The sequence below is a fragment of the Diabrotica virgifera genome, chromosome 3 (assembly GCF_917563875.1).
Source record: "Diabrotica virgifera virgifera chromosome 3, PGI_DIABVI_V3a".
Lineage (NCBI taxonomy): Eukaryota > Metazoa > Arthropoda > Insecta > Coleoptera > Chrysomelidae > Diabrotica > Diabrotica virgifera.
The window spans coordinates 218,221,355-218,248,345 of record NC_065445.1 but is presented as its reverse complement, the minus strand read 5'-3'; the positions used below and the strand labels follow the sequence as shown (position 1 = coordinate 218,248,345).

Genomic DNA, 26,991 nt, shown 5'->3' with positions numbered 1-26,991 from the left:
CAGCATTATTTGATTTCTTAGAAGAACTATATGTATTTTTCACTTCCTCTACATATACGAGGGTGGATTGATATAAAACTAGCCTTTGATAGAAAGAAACAAGCTTTTTGGGATTAAATCATTTATTTCTCAACATAGTCCCCTTTTAGCTCGATACACTTAATAAGACGTTGTTCCAATTTTTTTATCCTATCCGATCAGTACTTTTCGTCTATCTCTTCAAAGTAGGCTGACAAATAGCAACGGTTTCATCGTTTGTTGCGAAACGGCGTCCTCCGAGCCATTTCTTTAGATTTGGAAACATGAAAAAGTCGCTGGCAGCAAGATCTAGGGAATACGGTGGGTGTTCAACCATTTGTACATTGTCTTGGTGAACGAGCACTTTCTTGCGTGACAAATCGGGGCGTTTTTGACGCAATTTGACAGCAATCGATCCGATCCAATAATGCTGCTTAGTACACGCCAATGATTGTTTTCCTTTTTCCAAGTAGTCGATGTGGATGATACCATTCTCATCCCAGAGAACAGTCGCCATCACTTTGCCGGTCGAATGTGCAATGTTTGCCTTCTTTGACCGGCCTTCGCCAGGTTTGTGCCACTGTTTCGACAATTCTTTGGTTTCCGGCGTGTAATAATGCACCCAGGTTTCATCAACGGTGATAAATCGGCCAAAAAAATCGGTCGACTCCGCCGTATCATCGTCAAAAGCGTCTCCGAAGTGGTCACGCGTTTTCGCATTTGACGATTGTCAACAAACGCGGCACCCATCGCACGGATGACTTTTTCATGTCTAAATAATGGTGAATGGTTACACGTTTATAGGAAATATTTAGGGTCTCTACTAACTCGCAGAGCTTGATTCGACGATCTGCCATAATCATATCATGCGTGGTGACTTCATTTGTCTTCCCGGGACGCTCATAATTAAAAACACTCGTACAGTCACGAACAAATTTAGCCTCCCAGTATTAGTGTGTCTTCCGAACAGTAAGGTTGGTTTTGTTACACGCGCTTAATTACTTTTTGCTCGAATTTAGGCAGGTAGATATTTTATTTTGGTTTGTTATTTCATAAACCCATAGTTAAGGTAAGTACAAGTTTTTTAATATTATAATGAGTAACTCTTCCGACGGGGGTACTCCCCCGTCTGGAAAAGACCCATCAGATGAGAAAGATATACAAGGCGAAATGGAAATTGATAATAAAATATATAATTAAGACAACAAATATATTTCGACAGACATCGGACCGTACTATGTTATCGTTGAACCGGTTGATCAAAAAAGTCATTTATCGGCTGTTAAAGTTGGGCACTATTTATTTAAAAATACTACTTTTAACACACATGTTATTGACATAAAATTAGTCGGGAGAAATAAAGTAAAAATTATTTTTAAATCTTATAATATTGCTAATGCCATTATAGGACATAAATTAATAAAAGATAACAATTTGATCGCGTATATACCTATTTTTTTCAACCATAAAAAGGCAATTATCAGACAAATTGACACATTTTTGTCCGAAAAGTATATAATGGAGAATATCGAAAGTGAACATAAAGTTGTAGATGTAAAAAGAATGAAACGTAGGATAGTTGATTCTGATAATGAGACACAGTTTGTCCCTAGGCAAATGATCGTCTTGACGTTTTTAGGAAATAGTTTGCCAAAATTTGTTAAAATTGATTTGGTGAGATTTGCTGTAGAGCCCTACATATATCCTGTAGTTCAGTGTTTCAGGTGCCTTCGATATGGCCACACAGCGAAATACTGTAAAAGCACTACAAATAAATGTAAAAAATGTGGTCAAACCCACGATGAAAATGATGATACCGATTGCACTTCTGACACTTACTGCATATACTGTGAAAAGCATGACCATCAGTCCGTATCAAAAATTTGCCCGAAATACCAGGAACAATTAAAAATTAAAAAGATCATGTCTGAAAAAAATGTATCATTTAAAGAAGCTGAAGTTATTGTAAGAAATCCGTCTTACGCTAAAATAGTAACACATAATAATTTCGATATTTTAAATAATTTAAACAATTTCCCTAAGCTGAATGGTAATATTGACACGAACAATTCCCCCTCCACGAGTAATAAAAATTGGGTACCACGTCCTCATTACCAACAGCCGAAAAAGCGCAAAGTAAGTTCGCCCCTTTCAGTTAATAAACCCCCTTCATTTAAACTTAAAAATACCGCTTCAAACCCTATCATTCCTAATCCACATAGAGAAGCTTTCCATTCATACAAAGAAAAATTAGAATCACAGATACTGCAGAAACTTCCTTCTATTTTTGAAAATATGCTTAAAAAATTTAATTTGGTAAACCCAGATCCACTAGTTATCCAGGAAACACAAACAGAACTCAGAACAATCTTAGATACGATACAATACAATGATAGTGATAGTGACGAAAATTATTATTAAGTAGATGATAAATATATTGCAATGGAACTGTAACTCTATTACAAAAAACAAAGCTAATCTTATTAATTTTCTAAACGATCACGCTGTTAAATTTGATTTAATTATGCTTAACGAAACTTGAATATAAAATTACCACGAATTATGAAAATTACCTCAAGTTTAAGCATATTCAGGCCAAAGCTAAATTACTTTTTAAACAAAAGCAACAACTATGCTGGAAAAATTTTATTACCAAAATAAATAAAAATACCCCAATATCAAAAATTTGGAGTTTTTTAAAAAAAATATCGAACAAAAACTCAACTTTTAAAAACCATCCTCTATCTGAAGAACTAATAAACCAAATTTTTGATATTGTAGCACCTAGTTTTGTGCCAAATATGCTTGAAGGTCCGAACGAGAAAATTGGCAGCCACTACATGGATGCACCTTTTGATATAACAGAACTTGAAGCTTCAATTAAGACCTCTAGATGTACTGCTCCGGGTAATGATTATGTTACATATGACATTATTAAAAATCTTCCCCAAGTTGCTAAAAATTGTATACTAAATATATACAATGATTGGTGGGTGAATTCAAACTATGTTGAGCATCTCAAACAAATTACCATTTGTTTGATTTTAAAACCTACTAAAGATAGAAATATGCCTTCCTCTTATCGCCCTATATCTTTAATGTCATGTATAACTAAAACGTTCGAAAGAATGATAAAAACAAGACTGGAGTGGTACATCGAGTATAACAATATCTTACCTAATACTCAATACGGTTTTAGAAGGGGATATGGTACTTTGGATGCAGTAACTCATTTAGTAAATGACATCCAGATTGCCTTTTCTGGCAACAAGTATCTAGCTTGTTTATTCCTAGATATAAAAGGGGCTTACGACTCTGTAAATATAAATATACTTAAACAGAAAATGGTTAAGATTGGTCTTAGCGAAACGACTGCTCTAAATATATTGCAACTATATTTTTCTAGACATGTCTATATTAGAGACCATAGAAATGTGTTACATGGTCCAAGGGTTGTTTATCACGGGTTGCCACAAGGATCCGTACTTAGTCCTATACTCTTTAATATATATTCTGCCAATATTCATTCACTATTTCATAATTCCGTAAATTGCATACAATATGCAGATGATATCTGTATATACACCATCCAAAATAGTTATGAAGCATGCACTGAGGCTCTTGATAATATTATGCATAAGGTAAGTACATGGACAGAAGAAACTGGTATTACCCTTTCAACAGAAAAATGCTCTATTATGTTTTTTACCAGGCATAGACTACGTGCACCAGAGAGATTAACTCTGTGTGGGCGTACCTTGTCGGTAGTTAAAGAGTTTAAGTATTTAGGTATCATTGTTGACACCAAGTTACTATGGTCGAGTCACATACGTCACTTAATAAACAAATGTGAGAAAGGCTATAATTTGCTTAGGTGTGTAACAAATCGAAGTTGGGGCGCAGCTACTGGTATAGCTTTATTGTTTTATAGAGCCTATGTGCGGTCTATCATTGACTATGGATGTTGTTTATACGGATCTGCTTGTAACACCAATCTAAACAAAATAAACAGAGTTCAATATAAATGTCTTAGAACTTGCATAGGTGGAATGATATCACCGGTGAAAGCAATACTGGCAGAATGTAATGAATTGCCTTTGGATTTGCGTCGGCAGCTATTATCACAAAAATATATTTTAAAACTAAAATCCTTAGAGTCAAACATGATCAACAAATTAAGTGATATTGCAAAAGAAGATTTAACAAACCGCTTTTGGAAATTAAAGAATTCTCCTCCACTGGCAGAAGCTTTTGTTGAGACCAATGCTGATCACATTTCTTTTGGTAAAAATAAAACATTGTTTATGTATACCATACCCTATAGATCACTAATAAAACCACACAGAGTCATAATACCCAATTATACAGAATACCATCATATAAATCACACCCTTCTAAAATCCATATTAGGTGGATTAGTCAATAAGCCATTTATATATACAGATGGATCAAAAACAAAACACGGAGTTGGTTGTGGAGTTTTTATCCAAAATACAAAACAATCATTTATGTTTAAATTACCATCAATATGTAGCATATATACTGCTGAACTTATAGCAATTTGGAAGGGCATTACTTGGTTAACATCAAATAATTTACGAGATGGAGTAATACTAACTGATTCTAAGTCTGCATTGGAGTGAATAAAAAGCATAAAATTTGAAAGAATGAAATGTCCTATATTATGCAATTTAAAAAATTTAATAGCAGATTTAAATATAACATTTGTATGGGTCAAAGGTCATACAGGTATACTAGGTAATAAAAAAGCTGATAGTTTGGCTAAGGAAGCAGTACTTAACGGAGTTCTTTGTAATATTTATACATTACCAGACGTCTTTCATTTGATAAAAAATAAAATAAGATTAAAATGGGAACGACAGTGGGAAAATACTGTAGAAAACTCACAAAATACCTACTTTAAAATACATCCTACCCTACCATCCCCACCTCTATATATTTTCAACTACCCTACTTCAAAATTCTTTTCGGCAAGTGTTTTTCGACTTAAAACAAATCATGGGCGATTTCCATCGCACCTTGCTAAGCTGGGCATTATACAGTCCTCGGCCTGTAGTTGTGATCAGAACTCTTACGGAGATCTAAATCATATATTTTTCAAAATCATACACTTATTGAAATGAAATATTTTCTTCCATTAAATCTCACACACATTTTGTTAGCTGCCAATAAAAACACCTTGGAACTTTTAGTAAATTTTATTAAAGAAAATAAAATACAAATTTAAAACGGCATAACCCACATCTCTGTAGTTATACTATAAGAAAATTCCTTTTACAACTTTCTGTGGCAAATGGACTTGATTCCATGCCATTATCTTTCCACACACACACACACACACACACACACACACACACACACACACACACACACACACACACACACACACACACACACACACACACACACACACACACACACACACAAATTTAGCCTCCAAAATTTTACTATTGCTAACGAAGGTGCAGCCTCACAATATACTTCGCCTAGGTCGGCTTTGATTTGAACCGAACAATACTCGTTTTTTTCCATTTTCCCGAAAACACAAAAGTTGTTTGCTTCTGACGGCTGTAAAAACCAAACTACATAATAATTTTTTGGTATAAAATTTTGACAGACGTCATGTCATACAGCTCTTGTATTTTTTATTATTTAAAAATATATTTATAAAAGTAGATCAACATTTTTTTAATGGTAGGAGGTAGGGCCCCCACAACAATTCTGCCCAGGGGCCTCCACAGCCTTAAATCCGGCCCTGTAGCGCGGTACAGTTGTTTTGTTATTACACAACTCTTAATTTTCTATTGAGAGTACTTATAATTAAGTACAACAGATTGTCGATCTAATGTCCGACAAATTTACAGTCTCGTTTCTTTAGTCGGACAACGTAAAACGGATCCCGCGTACCCAAAACAAGTTGATTATTAGCAAGCTGAAAATTGGTTAATTTTTTAACTATGTCTAGTCGGACAAACTTTGATGTATATGAACAATGGAACAGGGGAAGTTTTAATTGTGGAACAGGTTAAAAATTTGAAACGTCAGACTACGAAAACGTCACATGTATTTGTCGGACAGAACTTCCAATTGACTTGTTACACATTCATTAAACTCTCATGCAAAAATCAGACTGGTATTTATCACAAACTTGTCATTTTAATAAGTCCGACACGTAGAACATATTAAATCACAGGAATTATGTTGGTGATAAATAGCAGTCTAATTTTTGCGTGATGAAAGGGCAACAAATCAATCGGAAGTTCTGTCTGACAAAATAGATGGGAAGTTTCCGTAGTCTGGCGTTCCAAATTTTTAACCTGTTCCACAATTAAAACTTCCCCTGTTCCAGTGATCCTGTACATCAAAGTTTGTCCGACTAGACACTGCTAAGCTATTAACAAATTTTCAGCTTGCTATTAATCAACTTTTTTTGCTACGCGGGATCCAGGCCTGTATGTTAATTATAGCAGTAATCATTTTCAAAAAAGGACAGTGTACTGGGGACTATTAGTAACTGATTTTTACTTAGAAATATCTCGTGGCATATCATTATTTTCTTAAAAACATTGAGACCATTACCCTTATGCACGCCAATGATAATACGCTTAGAACTACATCTTAAAATCCACTAAATTTCATTTACGTGTCTCAACTACTTTCAGAGCAAGAATTAACTAGTCAGTTTGTAATAAAAATTTGACCATCCTGTATCTCGAAGAAAAGTATTTTCGGACATACGTTTATGTAGTAAACTGTCATTCTTTTTTCATGTAGAATAACTCCCTGAAGTTTGTTGCACTTATTTACTAACACCCTGTATACTATACAAAAGACTACGAGCTGGTATACGCTGTGAGCTCGTACATAGAGGGGATATTTACAAATTCGCGAGCGCCAGTAGTGGCAAGTCTGTAAACGTTTACCGGAAATTTGACATAAATGTCAAAGTGATTAATTTAAAATTAAAATTAAAAACATTAATTATAAAAAATATTAGTTGGTCAAAGCTGTGGTATATATTGTAACGAAAGAAAACTCTTGATCGGCGCCCGTAATAGTAAACAACAAGAGAATGACGTAATCTAATCTTCGCGGCGAGAATCCCGAGAATTCTGGAAGGTAAATCACGTGGGCGTGCTGGCAGACAAACGGATCGACTGGTATAGAGATGGGAGATATCGAGATGGGCGCGGATATTTCTGGAATGTTCCATTATAACTTTATCGCATATATAAATACGGCATATTTGTAAATAGAGGGGAGTCTTAAGCTAAAGTTTGTAAAGTAAACTTGTATAAATAAATAATAAAGTCGTATATAAATACACGAACCGCTAGTTTTATTGTAATTATAAGTAATTACAATAGTCACGTTACAGTTGGTGTCGGTGTTCGGTAAAGTTAGTGCGATATAAATAAGTGAATTACAGAGAGACTTTAAAAGACTTTTGAACTTTATTCGTCGGGAATAACCGGAGTGCGTTAATTGTTCGGTATTCGGAAAGACTTTAAAAGACTTTTGGACTCTATTCGTCGGGAATAGTTAAAGTGCGTTGATTGTTCGGTATTCGGAAAGACTTTTAAAAGACTTTTGGAAAGTACGTGTGTGCCGACCAAAGATGTTGCTACAAGAACTTACAGTAAAACAGCTCCGTGAACAGCTAGAGGAAAGGGACGTGGACAGCAGTGGGCTCAAGATAGTCCTACAAGCACGACTCGAGGAAGTCCTCAAGAAGAATGGAGATGACCCAAAGACGTTCCACTTCCAATCAGCAGAACAAGCGATCTTATCGAAATTTGAAAGTGTTTCTCAAAAGATCGATGAAACGTCTAAGATAAGTCTAAGTCTTTCTCAAACGATCGATGATATTTCTAAGATAAATAATGAGAAATTCGAAACCATTTCTCAAAAGATCGATGAAACTTCTATAAAGAACAACGAGAAACTTGAAGAAGTTAGTAGAAAAAGCGACGAGAAATTTGAAAGTGTTTCTCAAGTAATTAAAGACGTTTGTAGACAGAATGACGAGAAATTTGAAGAAGTTTCTAGAACATTCGATAAGATGCAGAAAAGTGTAGAGACCGTAGAAGAAAAGATCAAACAACTAGAGAGCATGATAACCGATACAAAAGTACAACCATCAGTTAATGCAGCAGCGTTAGATCCGGTAGTGAAAGATGAACTACCGAGAGACGAAACGTCGCATAATATGAGATTCAAATTACCACCATTCGATGGAAAGTCCTCTTGGTCCATATATCTTAGACAATTTGAAGCTATTGCGACCGCCAATCATTGGACCGAACAGGAAAAGGCTGTTTCCTTGACTGCTGCTTTGCGAGGTGATGCTGCAGATATATTAAGATCAATTCCTAAGGGTCAAGAAAATTGTTACCAGACCTTGTTCACTCGTCTAGAAAAACGCTATGGAGATGTCCATCTACAACAAGTATACAAAGCACAACTGCGAAGTAGAAGTCAACGAGCAAGTGAGAATCTGCAAGAATTTGAAGCAGATGTGGCTCGTGTGGTGCGGTTGGCTTATCCAGAGGTGCCAGACAGCGTTTTAGAAGAAATTGCAGTAGATACCTTCGTCAATGGGCTGAAAGATAATGAACTACAGAAAGCTTTACGACTAGCAAGGCCGAAAGTTTTAGATGAAGCACTTGCTATTGCATTGGAACACGAAACGGCTAGTCAAACTTCACGAGGCCATAGAGTAAGAACCATTGAAGAAAGTGACGAACACAACGATGAACGTCTGGAGGAAATGATACGGAGAGTATTAAGTAATCAGATGCCAAAGAGACGCGAGCCTAGATGTTGGAATTGTGGAGACGTAGGCCACATTCGTCGTAATTGTAAGAAGATCGTACAGCCGTCGGAAAACTAGAGCGGGTCGACACCAAGGGGCAACTGCCGACCTCGAGAACTAGAGCCCCCATAGTAACTGTCAACCTTACGTCCTCCGGTGGAATCCACAACTTATACATCGAAGGTCGTATCAATAATAGATGTAGATCATTTTTGGTGGATACAGGTGCAACGAGAACTATCGCGCGTCCAGATGTAGTACGAGACCACAATAAATTATCACCTGCAACAGTAAAGCTTAGAACAGCGACTGGTGAGCTAATTAATACGTATGGCGAGGCTAATATGTCAGTATCCATTGGCCAGACCACAGTTGAACATCAAGTATTAATTGCCGAGATCTCCGACGAATTCATATTGGGGATGGACGTACTAAGGAAAGTGGGGGCAGTATTGGATGTTCAAAATGGAGTTCTCAAGATCAATGGTGAAGAGTTGCCCTTTCACGACGACAAAGAAGATGTCATCCGCTTACTTACTACATGCGACGTAACCATACCCGGTAATAGTGAGAAAATTCTGATGACCATGCTTGATGGACACTGCCGAGAGGGAAGTTTAAGGATGGTCGAAGATGTGGATAATGTCGAGTTCCTAACGGCGAAAACTTTGGTAAAAGTTCGAGATGTGATCCCTGTAAGAGTTATGAATTTAAGGGAAACTGCTATCAAGTTAAGTAGAGGAGCTTTGATCGGGCAGTGTGTTCCCGTGGCTTCAATTTGCTCTGTGAATACCAATGAGAAATCATCGAAGGCGAAGTATCCAAAGGAGCTTGTTGAGATGATCATTGAAAGATGCCAAGATCTTGATCATGAACGAACGGAAAAAGTGACATCTATGCTGATAGAGTATCAAGATGTTTTTGCTATTGACACGAAGGATAAGGGAAAAACAAGCATAGTAACGCATAAAATAAATACCGGAGACGCTTAGCCAATCAGACAACGGCCTAGACGACTTCCATTTGCGAAAAGAGATGAAGCCGAAGAGATTATCAAGGATATGGACAAACAAGGGGTAATTGAACCATCGAACAGTCCATGGACATCACCAGTAGTTCTGGTAAAGAAGAAAGATGGTTCAACGCGTTTTTGTATCGACTACCGCCAGCTCAATGCGGTAACAAAAAAAGATAGTTATCCTTTGCCCAGAATAGACGATACATTGGATACTCTCTCCGGTTCTCGTTGGTTTTCCACACTCGATTTAAAAAGTGGATATTGGTAAGTAGACATGGAGCCAGCCGATCGGGAGAAAACCGCATTTTCGATAGGATCAGGGCTTTGGCAGTTTACGGCTATGCCGTTTGGTTTATGTAATGCCCCTGCCACATTTGAAAGATTAATGGAGGCAGTTTTAAGAGGTCTAACGTGGAAAACATGCCTGGTTTACTTAGATGATGTAATCGTGGTTGGAAGGTCCTTTGATGAACATGCCAAGAATCTAATAGAAGTCTTTCAACGATTGAGGGCAGCGAACTTGAAGTTAAGTCCGAAGAAATGTCACATGTTTCGACGAGAAGTTAAGTACCTAGGACATATTGTATCGAGTAATGGTGTAACAGCTGATCCTGAAAAGATTGAAGCAATTAAAGATTGGCCAGTACCAAAAGATAAACATGAAATTAGAAGTTTCCTTGGCTTATGTACATATTACCGACGATTTGTCAAAGGATTTGCCAATATCTCCAAGCCCCTAACAAAGTTGACGGAGGAGGGCAAAGAATATACATGGAGTGAAGAGTGCCAAAAAGCTTTCGAACAACTACAAATGGCTCTGATCAGTGCACCGATTTTAAGCTACCCGGGACAGGCAGGAAAATTTGTTTTGGATACCGATGCTAGCAACAGTGCCATAGGAGCTGTTCTCTCCCAAATCCAGGATGGACAGGAAAAAGTCATCGCTTATTTCAGCAAAGTCCTGTCGAAACCAGAAAGAAACTATTGCGTTACCAGAAGAGAACTGCTGGGTGTAGTGAAGGCTTGCGAACATTTCCATAAATACTTGTACGGCAGAAAGTTCCTTCTTCGAACAGATCACGCTGCTCTAAAATGGCTCATACAATTCCGTAATCCAGAGGGCCAGATGGCAAGATGGTTAGAACGATTACAAGAATATGATTACGATATAGAACACAGGGCCGGAAGAGTTCATTCAAATGCTGATGCCCTTTCGAGACGACCATGCAGTGCAAATTGTAATCACTGTGCCAAATTAGAGGAACGATTTTGCCCCGTGAGACGAACCACCGTAGTTAATGAACAATGGCAGCCCCAACAGTTACAACACGCCCAGGCGGATGATCCATGTATAAAAAGAGTATTGGATTGGATGCGGAAAGGTGAGAGACCTAGTTGGCAGAACATTAGCGCATGTAGTCCAGAAGTCAAGGCCTACTGGAGCCAATGGAATTGCCTGGTACTAAAAGATGATCTTCTGTACAGAACCTTTGAGAACGATGATGGTACAGAATCGAAGCTTCAGTTGATTGTACCTAAAAGTAAAGTGTCAGAAGTATTGCGTCAGTTGCATGACGGTACATCAGGTGAACACTTTGGTATTACGAAGACTCTGCAAAAGGTTCGAGAACGGTTCTATTGGGTGAACTGTAAAGATGATGTAAGAAGATGGTGCCGGAAATGTGAACTGTGTGCATCCGGTAATGGTCCAGTTGGTAAAAAGAGAGCACCCATGAGACAGTACAATGTTGGCAGTCCTCTGGAAAGAGTAGCAATCGACATTGCAGGTCCATTTCCAGAAACCGATGCTGGAAATAAATACATCCTGGTAGCCATGGATTATTTTACGAAATGGACCGAGGCCTATGCATTACCGAATCAAGAAGCTGCTACCGTTGCAGAGGTACTTGTTAGAGAATTCTTCAGCCGATTTGGTGTTCCCTTGGAGATCCACTCCGACCAAGGGCGAAACTTTGAGTCAGCTCTTTTCCAAAACGTTTGTAAATTGATTGGTGCCAATAAGACCAGAACAACACCCCTGCATCCTCAATCAGATGGGATGGTCGAGAGGATGAACCGAACGATGGGTAAACACTTGTCCAAAGTTGTATCTGAACATCAGCGAGATTGGGACCAACACATTCATTTATTCCTGATGGCCTACCGCTCGGCCGTAAATGAAACTACAGGTCAAACTCCAACCTGCCTGATGTTGGGTCGTGAAGTACGTTTGCCCTGCGACCTAGAGTTTGGCTGCAGACCTTCAGAGGAACATGTTGCAGGCGAAGAATACGTCGACCGCCTGAAGTTACGAATGAACAACATTCATGAATTTGCCCGACAACACATCCAGATAGCCAGTGACAGAATGAAAGATCAATATGATTCTCGATGCAAGAATGAAAGCTTCGAAGTAGGTGATCTTGTCTGGCTTTATAATCCACAACGTCGTCGCGGCTTGTGTCCTAAACTGCAAAGACAATGGGAAGGACCGTATGAAGTTAAGAAGAAAATAAATGACGTAATATACAGAATTAAGAAGTTGCCAAACGGTAAACCAAAAGTTATTCACATAAATCGTCTTGCACCATATGCTGGCTCAAATGAAACAGAAGAAGCCCGAGTCCTCCAACAGGAGATGAAAGACGCCGCACAGCCAAGTTTTAATCAATTTATGTCAAATTACGCAGCGAGAAAGAGTGCTAGATTCGGCGTGACCACAGAAGTTCAGCAAGATCTGTTTGGTGTTCCAGAAAACGTCTCTCTAGCCCACTGTGTTGCCCAAGACCTCGAGATGACTAAAGGAATCTCGTCCGTATTCAATAGAAAGTTCGGCCGCCTGGACGAGTTAAGAAATCAACAACCTAAAATTGGAAGAGTACTGCGATTGGAAGATGGTCCTCGATCCTTGCTGTATATGGTGACCAGGAAGTCTTATACGGACACGCCAAGCTACGAGAACATATGGCGTGCTCTAACTAATTTGAAGAAAATCGTGTGTAATTATGACATCAAAGATTTGGCTTTACCAAAAATAGGCCATGCAGTAGAAAATCTGGATTGGAAGATTGTGAGAAGCATGCTTGAAGTGGTCTTCAGAGAAACTGGCGTACAAATCACTGTGTGTTGCATGAACCCGAAGATGTCGTACCCTTCAAAGACAGTGGACTGTTATTTCTTCTTGAAGGGTGTATGCAGAGCTGGAGAGTCGTGTAGATTCCGCCATCCTGGGCCTTCATGTAGAGTTGCTGATCGGGACGCTCAAATCTTAAGAGGGGAGTAGTGTAACGAAAGAAAACTCTTGATCGGCGCCCGTAATAGTAAACAACAAGAGAATGACGTAATCTAATCTTCGCGGCGAGAATCCCGAGAATTCTGGAAGGTAAATCACGTGGGCGTGCTGGCAGACAAACGGATCGACTGGTATAGAGATGGGAGATATCGAGATGGGCGCGGATATTTCTGGAATGTTCCATTATAACTTTATCGCATATATAAATACGGCATATTTGTAAATAGAGGGGAGTCTTAAGCTAAAGTTTGTAAAGTAAACTTGTATAAATAAATAATAAAGTCGTATATAAATACACGAACCGCTAGTTTTATTGTAATTATAAGTAATTACAATAGTCACGTTACAATATTTTTACCTTAAATATAGGTACTTACATTTTAAATACTGAATTTAAGTTTTTTTAATGTTCCGTAATATGTAATTATAAATTAATCTTAGCGCCATCTACACAATAATTGTGAAAGTATCCGAAGTAAGAAATTCATATTTTATCAATAGGGCTTTTCATTCACAGTCATTTGTTTCGAGCTTCTGTCATGTGTCACATAATATTAACATATCTACGACATACGTTATTGGTATATACAATAATACCAACCAAAGACGTATGACGCATATGTATTAATATTATGTGACACATGACAGAAGCTCGAAACAAATGACAATCGATGAAAAACCCTATAGAACGTCAAATTGATTAGCAAAATCTTGAATCTTGAATGGGTTCGATTAGCAAAATCTTAAAAAAATCGATTACAATTTAATTACTTTTTTGCGTTGTAAATATTAAGCGATAACAATTAAATAATAAATTTAAAAATTACCGGTAAAAGTTGAATTAATAACCGCTAGGAGCGACACCAGCGAAGCTCAGAGCGTATAAGTGAAATTTCCTAATCATTTTACGCACGATAAGAGCCTATAACTTAAACTGTAGAACCTAAAAGAAAACGTATGAACACTGTGCCGTCACTTTTTAGTGGCACGTTCGTCGACAGTGACACATCAAACTTGCCACTTATGGACGGGATAAATAAATTAAAAAGTACCCTTCCTCACTATCAGAATTAAATTTTCTTTTTCATTTATTTAAGTTCTAGGTGATTAACAAATAAGACTCAGCCTAATTTTAACCCACCACCCCCTTTCCCCTTGCCCCACTATCGAAAATTTCATTTTTAATTTTTATTTCTTTTAGGTGAGATGCAATCAATTTTAAAATTTTAAAAAATTTACACGCATAATTGAGTCTTTTATAAAACAGGTTTATTTTAAGTTAAGTGTACATAACCTCAAAAAAATTAGCTTAAAATATTTGCTTGAAAATTTGAGAATAAGTAGTGGATAATCCAAGGATCAAAATCTATATGATGCCGAAAGGCTTTACCATGGGGGTGGTTGCCACCCCATCTGGGGGGTGGAATTTTTTTATTATATTTTGACCACAAAATTGGTAAAAACATTCATTCTAAACAAAAAACGTTCTATATATTTTTGTGATAAAATTAATAGTTTTCGATTTATTCGCTATCGAAAGTGTTAGTTTTTTATCGAAAAGATGAATGTTTTTAATAAGTTTTCTGCTAATAACTCAAAAAGTTTTCGTTTTATCAAAACAACTACTTTACTTAACAAAAATGCAGCTTTTGAAAAAATAAACAATACCGTTTTTTAAATTTTCTTTAAGACCAATAGTAATCGAGCTATACTTTATTATATGTTAGGTTTTCTTCGTCAAATGCTAAATATTGTAGTTTCAAAGTAAAAACACGGGGAAAACTGTGCGTTTTTCGAGGATAACTTGTTGAAACTAATTTAAAGTATTTAAAAACTTCTAGACAATTAAAACTTGTAATAACATGCAAAACCATCTTTACCAACCCTTTCAAAGTCACCTCTTTTTGCGACTGAGGATTTTTAAAAGATTTAATAATAATATGCATATAGATCTTGTAAAAACCTACAAAATTTTTTTTACCAAACTTTCTAAGATAAAAAATAAAAAGTGGCGGTTAAGAAATCAATATATTTTTTTGAAAAAAAAAGGGAAATCCAATTGGAAGCATAATAATGTAAGTTAGGGGTGTTTTTAGGCATTGGCCTTATTCATTCTTCTTTATTTATGTATTATTAATAGATTCTAAAAGTTTGAGTGGCTTAAAATGATTATTTTTTAAAAAACTAAAGTTAAAAGCGAATAACCAATTTTTGTAGTTTGGTAAAAAATGCCATTTTGTTCAGAATAGAAAGATTAGCATCGGAGACACGAAAAAATGTTTAAATATGAAATTGTAGGTTATTTAATTCCCAAGAACTTGGTTTAAAAACATTTTTATACGGCAAAAATTGAGTTAATCGTAAATGAGTAAGTACAATTGGTAAAACATTGATTTTTTCGATATAAAACTAACACTTTCGATAGCGAATAAATCGAAAACTATTAATTTTATCAAACAAATATATAGAATATTTTTTGCTTAGAATCAACGCTTTTATCAATTTTTGCGGCCAAAACATAATAAAAGATATCCACCTCCGAGATGGGGTGACAACCACCCCAATAGTAAAAGCGCCTTTCGGCGTCATATAGATTTTGATCCTTGGACTATCCACTACGTATTCTTAAATTTTCAAGCAAATCGATTCATTCTGTAAAAATTGCGAGGTGAAAAGCTTCGGTTCCTGGACTATTATCAAACACTATATTTTTAATTTTTATCAGATTTTTCTAAGGTTCGCCACCTTTAAAAATCCGAAAAACTGTCTTTTAGAGGGTTTTTTTTGGAGATTTTCCCTATTTTATTAACTTCAAAGTATATCAAATCAATGTTCTTTATAGAGTAACTGAGTCCCTCAGAACATTTAAAAAATGATAGAAACACGTTCAAACTCCCAAAAACCCCCTTAAAACAGTTTTTTGGATTTTGAAGGTGGCGAACATTATGGAAAAATCTGAAAAAAAATTTTTTTGAGGTTATGTACACTCAACCTACGGGTTCACATGTTTTGTAAAATCCTCAACTATGGGTGTGAATTTTTTGAAATTTTAAAATTGATTTCATCTCACCTAAAAAAAAATAAAAACGAAAAATGAAGTTTTGATGGATGGTTTGGGGGAAGGGGGTGGTGGCTTAAAATTACGCTGAGTCTTATTTGTTAATCACATAGTACTTAAAAAAATGAAAAAAGATGAATTCTGGTAGTGAGGGAGGGTACCTTTTAATTTATTTATTCCGTCCATAAGTGGAACGTTTGATGTGCCACTGTCGACGCATGTGCCACTAAAAAACGACGGCACAGTGTTCGTGCGTTTCCTTTTAGGTTCTACTATATAAGTTATAGACTCTTATCGTGCCTAAAATGGTTAGCAAATTTCACCTTCACAGACTCTTAATGTAAAATTGACTAAAAATACTTTGAAGCTCTATAACTCATAAACAATTGATTTCTGAGTCTTCGGGCACTGAGAACTTTTGATCAGTGTGACCAAAACTACCTCTCTGTAAAATTCCAACCAATTTAACTGAAACCACTTTTACATAATATAAAGTGCCGGGGTCCTTTCTTTATTTAAATAAATATTTAAATAAAGAATATTCGCATTACCTTTCATATACCTATTAATGGTAATGTATATGAGGATATGGTCTTCTTACATACTCACAATAATTGACAATTTGCCAATTTACAATGTTTTGTGAGCTATCATTTCTAAAGCCAAATTAACTAATACAATTTAGACACGAGTGCTATAGTATAATATATTATTTATACAGGGTGTCCCGAAAAGATTGGTCATAAATTATACCACTCATTCTGGGGTCAAAAATAGTTCGAGTGAACCTAACTTACCTTAGTACAAATGTGCTCATAAAAAAAGTTACAGCCCTTTGAAGTTCCAAAATAAAAATCGATTTTTTTTCAATATATCGAAAACTATTAGAGATTTTTTATTGAAAATTGATATGGGGCATTCTTATGGCAGGAACATCTTAAAACAAAATTATAGTGAAATTTGTTCACCCCATAAAAATTTTATGGGGGTTTTGTTCCCTTAAACCCTCCCAAACTTTTGTGTACGTTCCAATTAATTCATTATTGTGGTACCGTTAGTTAAACACAACGTTTCTAAAACTTTTTTGCCTCCTGGTATTTTTTAGATAAGCCAGTCTTTATCGGGATGCGGCTTCTTTTTTAATATTTTTACATAAAAATTTTATGGGGGTTTTATTCCTTTAAACCCCCCAGGTCTTTGTGTACGTTCCAATTAAACTATTATAGTTATACCATTAGGTAAATTAGGTAAACACAGTGTTTTTAAAACTTTTTTGCCTCTTAGTCTTTTTTTGATAAGTCACCTTTTATCGAGATGTGGCTTCTTTTTCAAAATATACCCAATAATGTAAATTATAAATAAATTTTCAGATTATTAACAGCTCTCTATAATCGTACTTAACTATATACAAGTATGTGGTGGATTCGACAAATTTTCAAAATATTTCGATAAACACTGGCTTATCTAAAAAGTACAAAGAAAGAGGCAAAAAAGTTTTAAAAATATTGTGTTTACCTAATAGTGCAACAATAATAATTTAATTGGAACGTACACAAAAGTTTGGGGGGGTTTAAGGGAACAAAACCCCCATAAAATTTTTATGGGGTGCACAAATTTCACTTTAATTTTTTTTTAAGATGTTGCTACTGTAAGAATGCCGCATGTCCATTTTCAATAAAAAATCTCTAAGAGTTTTCGATATATGAAAAAAAAAATCGATTTTCAGTTTGTAATTTCAAAGAGCTGTAACTTTTTTTGTGTGCACTAATGTATATAGGTAAGTGAGGTTCTATCAACCTATTTTTGATCCCAGAATCTGTGGTACATATAATTTATGACCAATCTTTCCGGGACACCCTGTATATTCCACATCTTTTAGGCGCCTTTGATAAATTCTGTTAAAAATGACAAGAAACATAAAAATTCTAAAAATTCAAAGAAAGGGAGTCTGCTGCTAAATTTTACCCCGACGGTAACAGCACTGGATTTACAAGGATCAGGTAAATATTTTAACAAATCAAATAATATTTTTTTGTAATGCTATTTTATGATATTTTCTGTCAGTTTTATGAAAATTGAGCCCCTTGAATGTTCTATATGTAATTTTATTTTGAGTCATATGTCATATCAAATGAAAGTTAACTGTATTGAAAAATTTTGGCAATTTTTCATAAACACGATTGCGAATTCAAAAATGCATAGAAAGTCATACTCGAAGTTAATGGGTTAATAAAAATATATGATTTTCCGAGACCGAAAAATTAGGAGAATTTGAGAAGTAACTGGGAAGCATGAGAGTGACAGCTGCTGAATTATATGTATCAACATTACCGCGGAATTTAGGAGGAAGAGGACTTTTAGATATAGGTGAGCAATTAGATAAACAGATTGAGGCGTCTACCTCAATATGATCAGACTGAGACATCTGCTCTACATCTCTGTTTGCGCATTTGCGCAGTAGATTACAGAACATCAATCAAATCGAGACGAGGGTACCCAAAAAGGCGCATAAACCACCTTACAAAGAACGAAAAAGTGCGCACCTGAATGGGTAAACCTCTACAAGCGATATACCAATGAGGTCAGTTAAGACTATGTCGACAATACAGAGTCGAACTATTGGTTGACATCAGAAAAGATGTTCACTAAAATGGAAGGTTCATTAGTCGCCATTCAACATCAGGTTATACCAACCAAAAATTACCTGAAATATTATATCGTCAAAGACCCTCAGTTTCAAAGCGACCGATATGGATATCAAACCCAAGGAACCATTCAACATCTTACCGGGGGCTGCTAGGAGATTGCTGCAACTGAATACAAGGAACGGCATGACGCAATAAGAAAGATCCTTCATCAAGAGATAGATATCAAGCTGGGACTTCTCCAAACGGACCATCTCCCATATTATCAAGATGTCCCTGACAGTATGCTTGAGAATGAAAACTACAAGCTATATAGGATGAGGCAGATAAAGGGCCTATTAGAAATATCTCGAGAACTAAAGGTTAAATAATCATGAAAATTGGAATACAGGGGTTTTGAGGTATGAACTATTTAATGAAAATATTTTGGTCTCTTTGCTACTTCCGGTTATACCGGAAGTTGATTGTAACTTCGTTTTTTTAAACGGGACACCCTATATATTTTTACATTTTTGGATTCTGCTTGATGTCTTCTTTCTAAAAATATTAGGTTTTGTAATAATATACATGGTAGTTTAAAAGATAATTACAGTTTTTTGTACATTTTGTAGCAAACTTCACACCCTGTAAAATTGTACTGATTTACTATTAAGAACTCCATTTATGTTAAAATGATTTTTAATGTAGTCTATTATTATTAAAAATTATTAATATAGCGAAATGTTTAATTTTAGTATACAGGGTGGGAAGAAACTCGGAATGATCATTTTCTGAGTTTTCTTAAATGGAACACCCTGTATTTTAGTATTATAATGAAATGATATTTTATAGTACTTTCTTATTTCTTAAGCATTCCCTATACCTAAGTGCTTTAATTTGTAAGTTATTCGTAGTTCCTTAAGCCAAACATTAATTTCAACAAAAATTACGTGAAATTTTATTAGGATTGCCGTGAAAATATTCAATCATAAATAATTTTTTGAAAATCAATACATATTAATCTAGAATGATCCTTAAATCATTAAGAACAAACCATAGACACTTAGATTACGAGAACGTTCATACTAATATGCAAATTCTCAGTGACACTAACATTTAATTCATTTTAATCTTTTACAATAGTTTTTGTTCGATCAGATTTCTCGTAATCTAAATATCCAGTTCATTGAAACCGCTCTAGTAAATTTTGAAAAGTTTTTCTTTTTGGTTGTCATCTATCATGGAATTGCTCATGATAAATTCTTATTGCTAGTAGCACATTTGTATTTGTTCTACTATCCTTGAACAAAAAAACATCTGAATCAGTTCCTCATTAGAAAAATTCATATTAGTAATGGTAGCAAAGCAACTGGAACTTCAAAACTAGTAGAATGTTTAAGCAAAGCTTATTTTAATTTAAGCATATTTAGTGTCAAAGTCATAGCCAACTAGATAGAATATTGTATGTTTTTATTAATATTAAACACACCAACAATCTTAACTACGTAGGTATTTTGATATATCAACCAGTATTAATAAATTAAGGGTCAATCGAGAATAATATGTGTTTATTTTCGAAAAATTATTTATGATTCAATATTTTCACGGGAATCCTAATAAAATTTAACGTAATTTTTGTTGCAATTAATGTTTGGCATCAAATATCAATTTTTGTTAATTTTGTACGAGGTATGTCAAAAAATATTAATTTCACTCAAGAATAAAGTACTTTTATATTTCACAATATCGAAAATTTTTATAAAGAAAAGTTGTTTTGAATTAAAAACTATGTTCCAATATGTAATTATATCCTTCTAATCGAAAATTTGTTTTTTTTTAATATTCTTTCTAATACATTTTAATTTTTAATATTATTGTAAAAATTATTTGTATATCTTTGTTTTAAGAATGAAATTCCATATTTGTTTGATTGGATTCTACTTGTTTTTCATTTAAATATCCGCTATTTTGGATCCGAAATTTTGAAATTTAAATTTTTAATCTTTAATTCAGATTCAACAACCTGTTAAAAATAAAGACAATAAATGTTTTAGAAAAATGTTCTTTTTATGTTCTTTTTAGAAAATCCGCATTTTGGATCCGCCATTTTATAGTTTATAATGTTAACATTTAAGTTAGGTTTATCAAAGCTCTCAAAAATAAATATATGTAGAAATAAATACATTTTGTAAAGAAATTATGATTTTACAACTATTTTTTAAGTTATCCGCCATTTTGGACCTGCCATTTTATAATTTAAATTATCAAAATTTGATTCAGGTTCAGCATCCTCTCAAAAATATCCACATATATGTAACAAACACGTTTTATAAAAAAATTCGGATTTTACAACTACTTTTTAAGGATTTTTAGGAAAAAATCCGCCATTTTAAATCCGCCATTTTGAATTTGCAAATTGTAATGTCAGATTCGGGTTTAGCATAATCAAAACTAAAATAAAAACATTTTTTATCAAAATAAAATGTTGAATTCACCCATATTCTTAACATTATTTATACAAAACAATTGTTATTGTTTAAACAATTAATAAACAATTAGCGGCGAAATTTGTGAGTAGAACTTTTTACTTTAACATATTTATAAACTAACAAAAAAAAGTTTTAGAAAAATATAACCTTGTTTGATTTTTTCCGAAACATTGTAGCTTTTCGTTCTAATTGCACTCCCCTAAATGGAACAACTATATAATTCCATTCACGTCCAGTTTCTATATTATAATACAAAAACATTGGGGGAAGAGAAAATGTTTGGTGACTATCAAAAATATAATTATTATTGTAGTCGTTACAAGGAGCATGAGAACAGAGAGTTATTTTTGTCACTCGAACACATGCGATATAATCTACTATACGGCGTGTGTCGGAAGCGGGGGAGGGGTTTCAGCCCTCACGCGGCACAATTTATGATCTCCTGATCCCGAGCGTCGTCGAAAACGGCGTAAATCGCGTGTCAGCACGTGCTCACAGAAACAGCGTCCGCGACTGAACGAGGGGCTACCTGTTGAATCCGATGCCCCGGTGTCAGTTTGCTGTTCCATTAACACGTTGACTGCTATTCAATTAATTAACCCTCCAGCGGATAGACGAAATAAAATTACACGAACATACGGGTGAGGAAAGTGAGGCGAAAAAAAATAAGAATAAAATAAATTTCCTTAAACTATTTATCCGTTGTGTATACAGTGCGTCCATAAAATAACGCATAAATTCATTATTAGCTAAATACACAACAATAAAAAAATTCCCAAAACAGGTCGATTTTTATTTTTAAATTACGATTTTTTGGCACATATATCATACTAGTGACGTGATCCATCTGGGCGTCATGACATACTCCATAATTTTTTAAATAAGAATAGGGGTCATGTAATAGCTTATTTGAAAGGGTATATTTAGTAATCTAGTATATTAGTGCTCTATTTAGTAATATAAACATTAACATAATTATATATACAAGGTGTCCAAAAATAAAATACAGAGTTTTTTTAATTAAATTAATTGACACAAAAAGAAGAATGTATACATATATGACTAATCTGATCCCTAGCGGACAGCTGATTATACGTGAACAAGAAATATAACTAGTGGAAAAGTACATTTACTTGGGTCATGAAATTAGAATTGGCAGAAATAACCAAACATGCGAAATAAAAAGAAGATTAACTCTTGCTTGGGCAGCCTACGGAGCTCTGAGAGACATCTTTAGGAGCAGTATACCGATCGGTTTAAAAAGACTAGTGTTTGATCAATGTGTGCTGCCGGTAATGACATATGGAGCAGAGACACTGACTCTAACAAAGGCAACAGCGTCGAAAATGCGTATGCAAAAATCCATATTACAGGTGGTACGATAAAGGCGTAAGCGTAAAACCTTGCGGATATTGGTTTTACATATATGAATTATTTTTGTTCAATATCTTGGTAATTTTAAAATTTTCTTTAATTTATTTAAAATTATTTTTACAGGAATACCTATTTTAATTATCAACAATGCTGGACCGCACAGATATCAAAAAAATATACCCATAGTGATACAGAACTTATTAAAGAAAACATATGAATTAAAATCTGCGTTGGAATTAGTAAACGCCACTTCTTCTGTTTCGATCAAAGAGTCGAGTATAATGTATTCCGTATTAAAAAATGTAAAACGATTCAAACAAACTCATTCAGATCTTTTTAAAATCGAATATTTACCTACGTCATTAATAGAATCATCTTCAACAGGAAAATATTCAGATATGCTTCTTCAGGTTAGTCATTCCTCTAATTTATTTTCTGCTTTCTTTTAGAATATATACACTCACGGACAAAAATATTGCATATTTTGAAATTAACGTGTGAAATAAAATTTTTGTGCTGCCCCCAGTGTCATAAAAATAGGTTTTTTTTTCGACTGCGATGTTTTAATGTATCATTAAATCGAATTTAAATTTGACATGGGCTATATGGTGGCGAGTATAATTTTTAAATTGAATCTCATCAAGGTAAGTATTCACTGTTATATCGACATGAAGACCTGCTTAATGGTGCATTAACAAAATATGGCTAACAAATTGCAAAACATGATCTTCTAAAACGTTTTTAATGTACCGGGTGTCCCAATAAGAATGGCTCTCGGCCATATCTCAGGAACCGATTATACTACAGCTTTGAGAAAAAAATATTTATAACAAAAGTTGCCTCGGGAAATTCCTGGAAATTATTTTCATAATTGTAGGCCCACCGCTAGAGGGCGTAATTGAATATCAAAAATTAAAAAATTAAATTTTTCCAAAATTTACCTAATTAAAGGGCACTGGAAATCCAATAATCGTCTTCTTCATAAAATGCTGCGCATATTTTTGATTTAACAAATTTAAGTCTACCTTTGAAAATAAGAGGTGGGGTGAGTGGGAACCTTCTTATGAAAAAATGGCTGTAAGTCCGGTTCTGCTAAATCGAATTTTGCATACTTGATATTGTTGAAAACAGCTCTTTTTCGTCAATGTAAGTGTCTTATCTTCGAAATAGCCTAATTAGTAATTTGCAGTGACTTTAACAGTTTGTTTAAAATTTACACGTTTCTTAAGATATCTCGAGACAGAAAAAAGGCATCGACATGCTGTTTTCGGTATTATGTTTTTAATTTGGTCTAATTTTGTAATAACGGATTAAAAATGCATACTTGTATTTAATATTCTCCAAAGATAACTAGATTTCCGAAAATAAATAAATAACGCTTACTAGCTGACATATTACTCATTAGGCTATTTCGAAAAAAAGACTCTTACATTGACGAAAAAGAGCTGTTTTCAACAAGATCAAGTATGTAAATTTCGATTTAGTAGAACCGGACTTACAGCCATGTTTCATAAGACTCACTCACCCCCACCTCTTATTTGCAAAGACTTAAACTTGTGAAATCAAATATACGCAGAATTTTATGAAGAATACGATGATTGGATTTCCAGTGCCCTTTCATTAAGTAAATTTTGGAAAAATTTTATTTTTTATTTTTGATATTCAATTACGCCCTCTGGCGGTGGACCTACAATTATGAAAATAATTTCTAGGCTTTTCCCGAGGCAACTTTTGTTAAACATATTTTTTTCTCAAAGCTGTACTATAAACGGTTCTTGAGAAATGGCCGAGGGCCATTCTTATTGGGATACCCGGTACATATCAGCTGTAATTCACCCAATCACTTCCACAAGTTCGGCATCTAATTTCCAAGAAATACGACTCCATATAGCACTATGCCGCCACCTCCAAAATTATCGCCCTGTATGAGGTTACACCTAGCATACCGTTCATCATATGGAAGCAAGATTGACAAAACTTCGTCTACAGAAGAGTTGGCGAATAATATGTCAGTAGTAACCTGATACAGAACGTTAAACCTAGGTTTTCTCGAAAGCGGTACCGACAAACTGCGACCGTAACACTGCGATGAATTACGTCAGATTACGGTGAAAAATTCAAGGTTCTTCACTGCGGCAATGGAATGTGCAAACTCAGCAAGCTGTGGCTTCCAACACATCCTTGGAAACCACCGCTATTATTTTGCGTGCTACAGTTCTTTATGACGTCATTCATCGCAGTGTTACGGTCGCAGTTTGTCGGTGCCGCTTTCGAGGAAACCGAGGCTTTAGTTTTGGTGGCGGCGGCATAGTTCTACGTAGCGGTATTGCTTTGAAAGAACATACCGAACACGTGAAGGTGATTAGGCGAATTCCAACTGATATGTACATAGAAAACATTTTAGAAGATTATGTTTTGTCATTTGAAAGCCATATTGGATATGACATATTGGTGCTAATGCATGTCTTCATGTCGCTAACATAGTAAGACTTGCCTTGATGAGATTCAATTTAAAAATTATAGTGGCCAGTATATAGCCCAGATCAGATTTAAATCCGATTACAGCATTTTTGTGATACTTTAAAACATCGCATTGGGAAAAGAAACCCTACTCCTATAATACAGGGGGCTAAGGATAGCATCACAAAAAATTTCATTCCACATGCATATGCAATATTTTTGTCCGTGAGAATATTATCAAATATATATGAGCACAACCAAACATATATTATGGAATCATGTGATATTATGTTTTATTATTTTCAAGCGAATTAAAATAGTCTATTGATTATATTCAAAATAAGATAGCTAAAAGGAACTACAACGTTAACGGGGTTTTATTATTTCATATGGTCAATGGACATCTATATATAAAAAAACCGCGGAGTGCTACCATTTAAAGGGGTGCGTTTTTGAGAAATGGGTGAATTAGTCCCTAGGCACAGGTTACATTAGGGTGAGTTCTATGCACTTTTGGTACAAACATATCTACATAAAAATTGTTCCTGGTTAAATCTACTATCACTTCCCACCAAATATCACTTTTTAAAGTCAATAATACTTTTTTTACGCAAATATATTCAAATGAAAAAGTACAAAGAAACCCCAAAGAAAGAAATTTTGTTTTTGTCCCATAACTTTTGTCCACGAGGATATAGGTATAGACATTACTTTACAGAAAAAAACTGACATATTTCTTCTTTAAAATATTGTTCACTAGAGGTAATTGGGATTTATAGTTTTTGAAATATGATTTTTAAAAGTTCTCCACTCACAGCAATTTTGGGCAATTTTCCTTGTTATTTCGCAAATATTGTTCTGTGTAACTTTGTTCTACGTAAATTTAGGTATATGTAGTGGTACACATAATACGAGTAGAAATCAATTACCTTTAAAATAGTCTACTGTATAACGTTGTACGACTTTTTTTAAAGAGATTATGGTTATTCAAGGTTTTATACTTTTAACGATTTTTGATAATATATAAAAATAAAATAATATTATTATACAGGGTGAGTTTTTAGTGCGGGATCGGTCGATAACTCCATTATGCTATAAAATATCGAGAAAAGTTATTTAAAAAAAATGTAGGCAATGATATTCTCCACGCTTGGAAAATATGATCATTTCTACAGGGTGATCAGTAACTGCGTGGTATATCAAACATATAATTTTTTAAATGGGACACCCTATATATTTTGTCATATTTATATTCCCCTCATAATTCTTGTTCATATAATATGTAGTTTTGCATTACTATATAGAGTATTTAACAAGTTATGACCATTTTTATTTCGAAATCACTATGAGATTAACACCCTGTATATAAAGAAGTAATTCGTAGACAATAATTTGTTTTGTGTAATAAGATAAACAATGTACTGTAGTTTTTAAATTAAGTCCAACCCACATCATTGACGAATATTTGTATACATGGTGAACTACAAAACCAAATTACGATTTTCTCTATTTTTTTAAATGGATCACCCTATATTTTATTTTTCGACATTATTGTATTTAATATACTCTTTCAGTTTTATATAGCATTCCCTATATCTAAACTGATTACTTTCCGAGATATTTTTAGTTTTCTTCAAATTTCGGGAATACATTCAATTTTTCTAGTAGAAATAAGTTAGTATTGAGGGATAATTAAACAAAATTATTTTTATTAGGTAAATAACTAACACAAAATATAAACCACAGCAATATGCAGTGAATATACCAATAAATGTGATATTAAGAAATTATCATATTTCCCTAATATACAAGAATCGTAAAA

The 26,991-nt window shown here is 34.5% G+C and overlaps 1 protein-coding gene across 1 annotated transcript in view; it reads left to right on the top strand.

Annotated features, from left to right (window-relative positions):
• The window catches only part of LOC114331342 (hydrocephalus-inducing protein-like), a 691,883-nt gene that overhangs the window by 332,961 nt on the left and 331,931 nt on the right, over positions 1-26,991 (top strand). The window contains exons 37-38 of the mRNA XM_050647266.1: positions 18,102-18,222; positions 22,833-23,119. Of these exons, the coding sequence (XP_050503223.1) occupies positions 18,102-18,222; positions 22,833-23,119 (408 nt within the window). The remainder of the gene's footprint in view (positions 1-18,101; positions 18,223-22,832; positions 23,120-26,991) is intronic.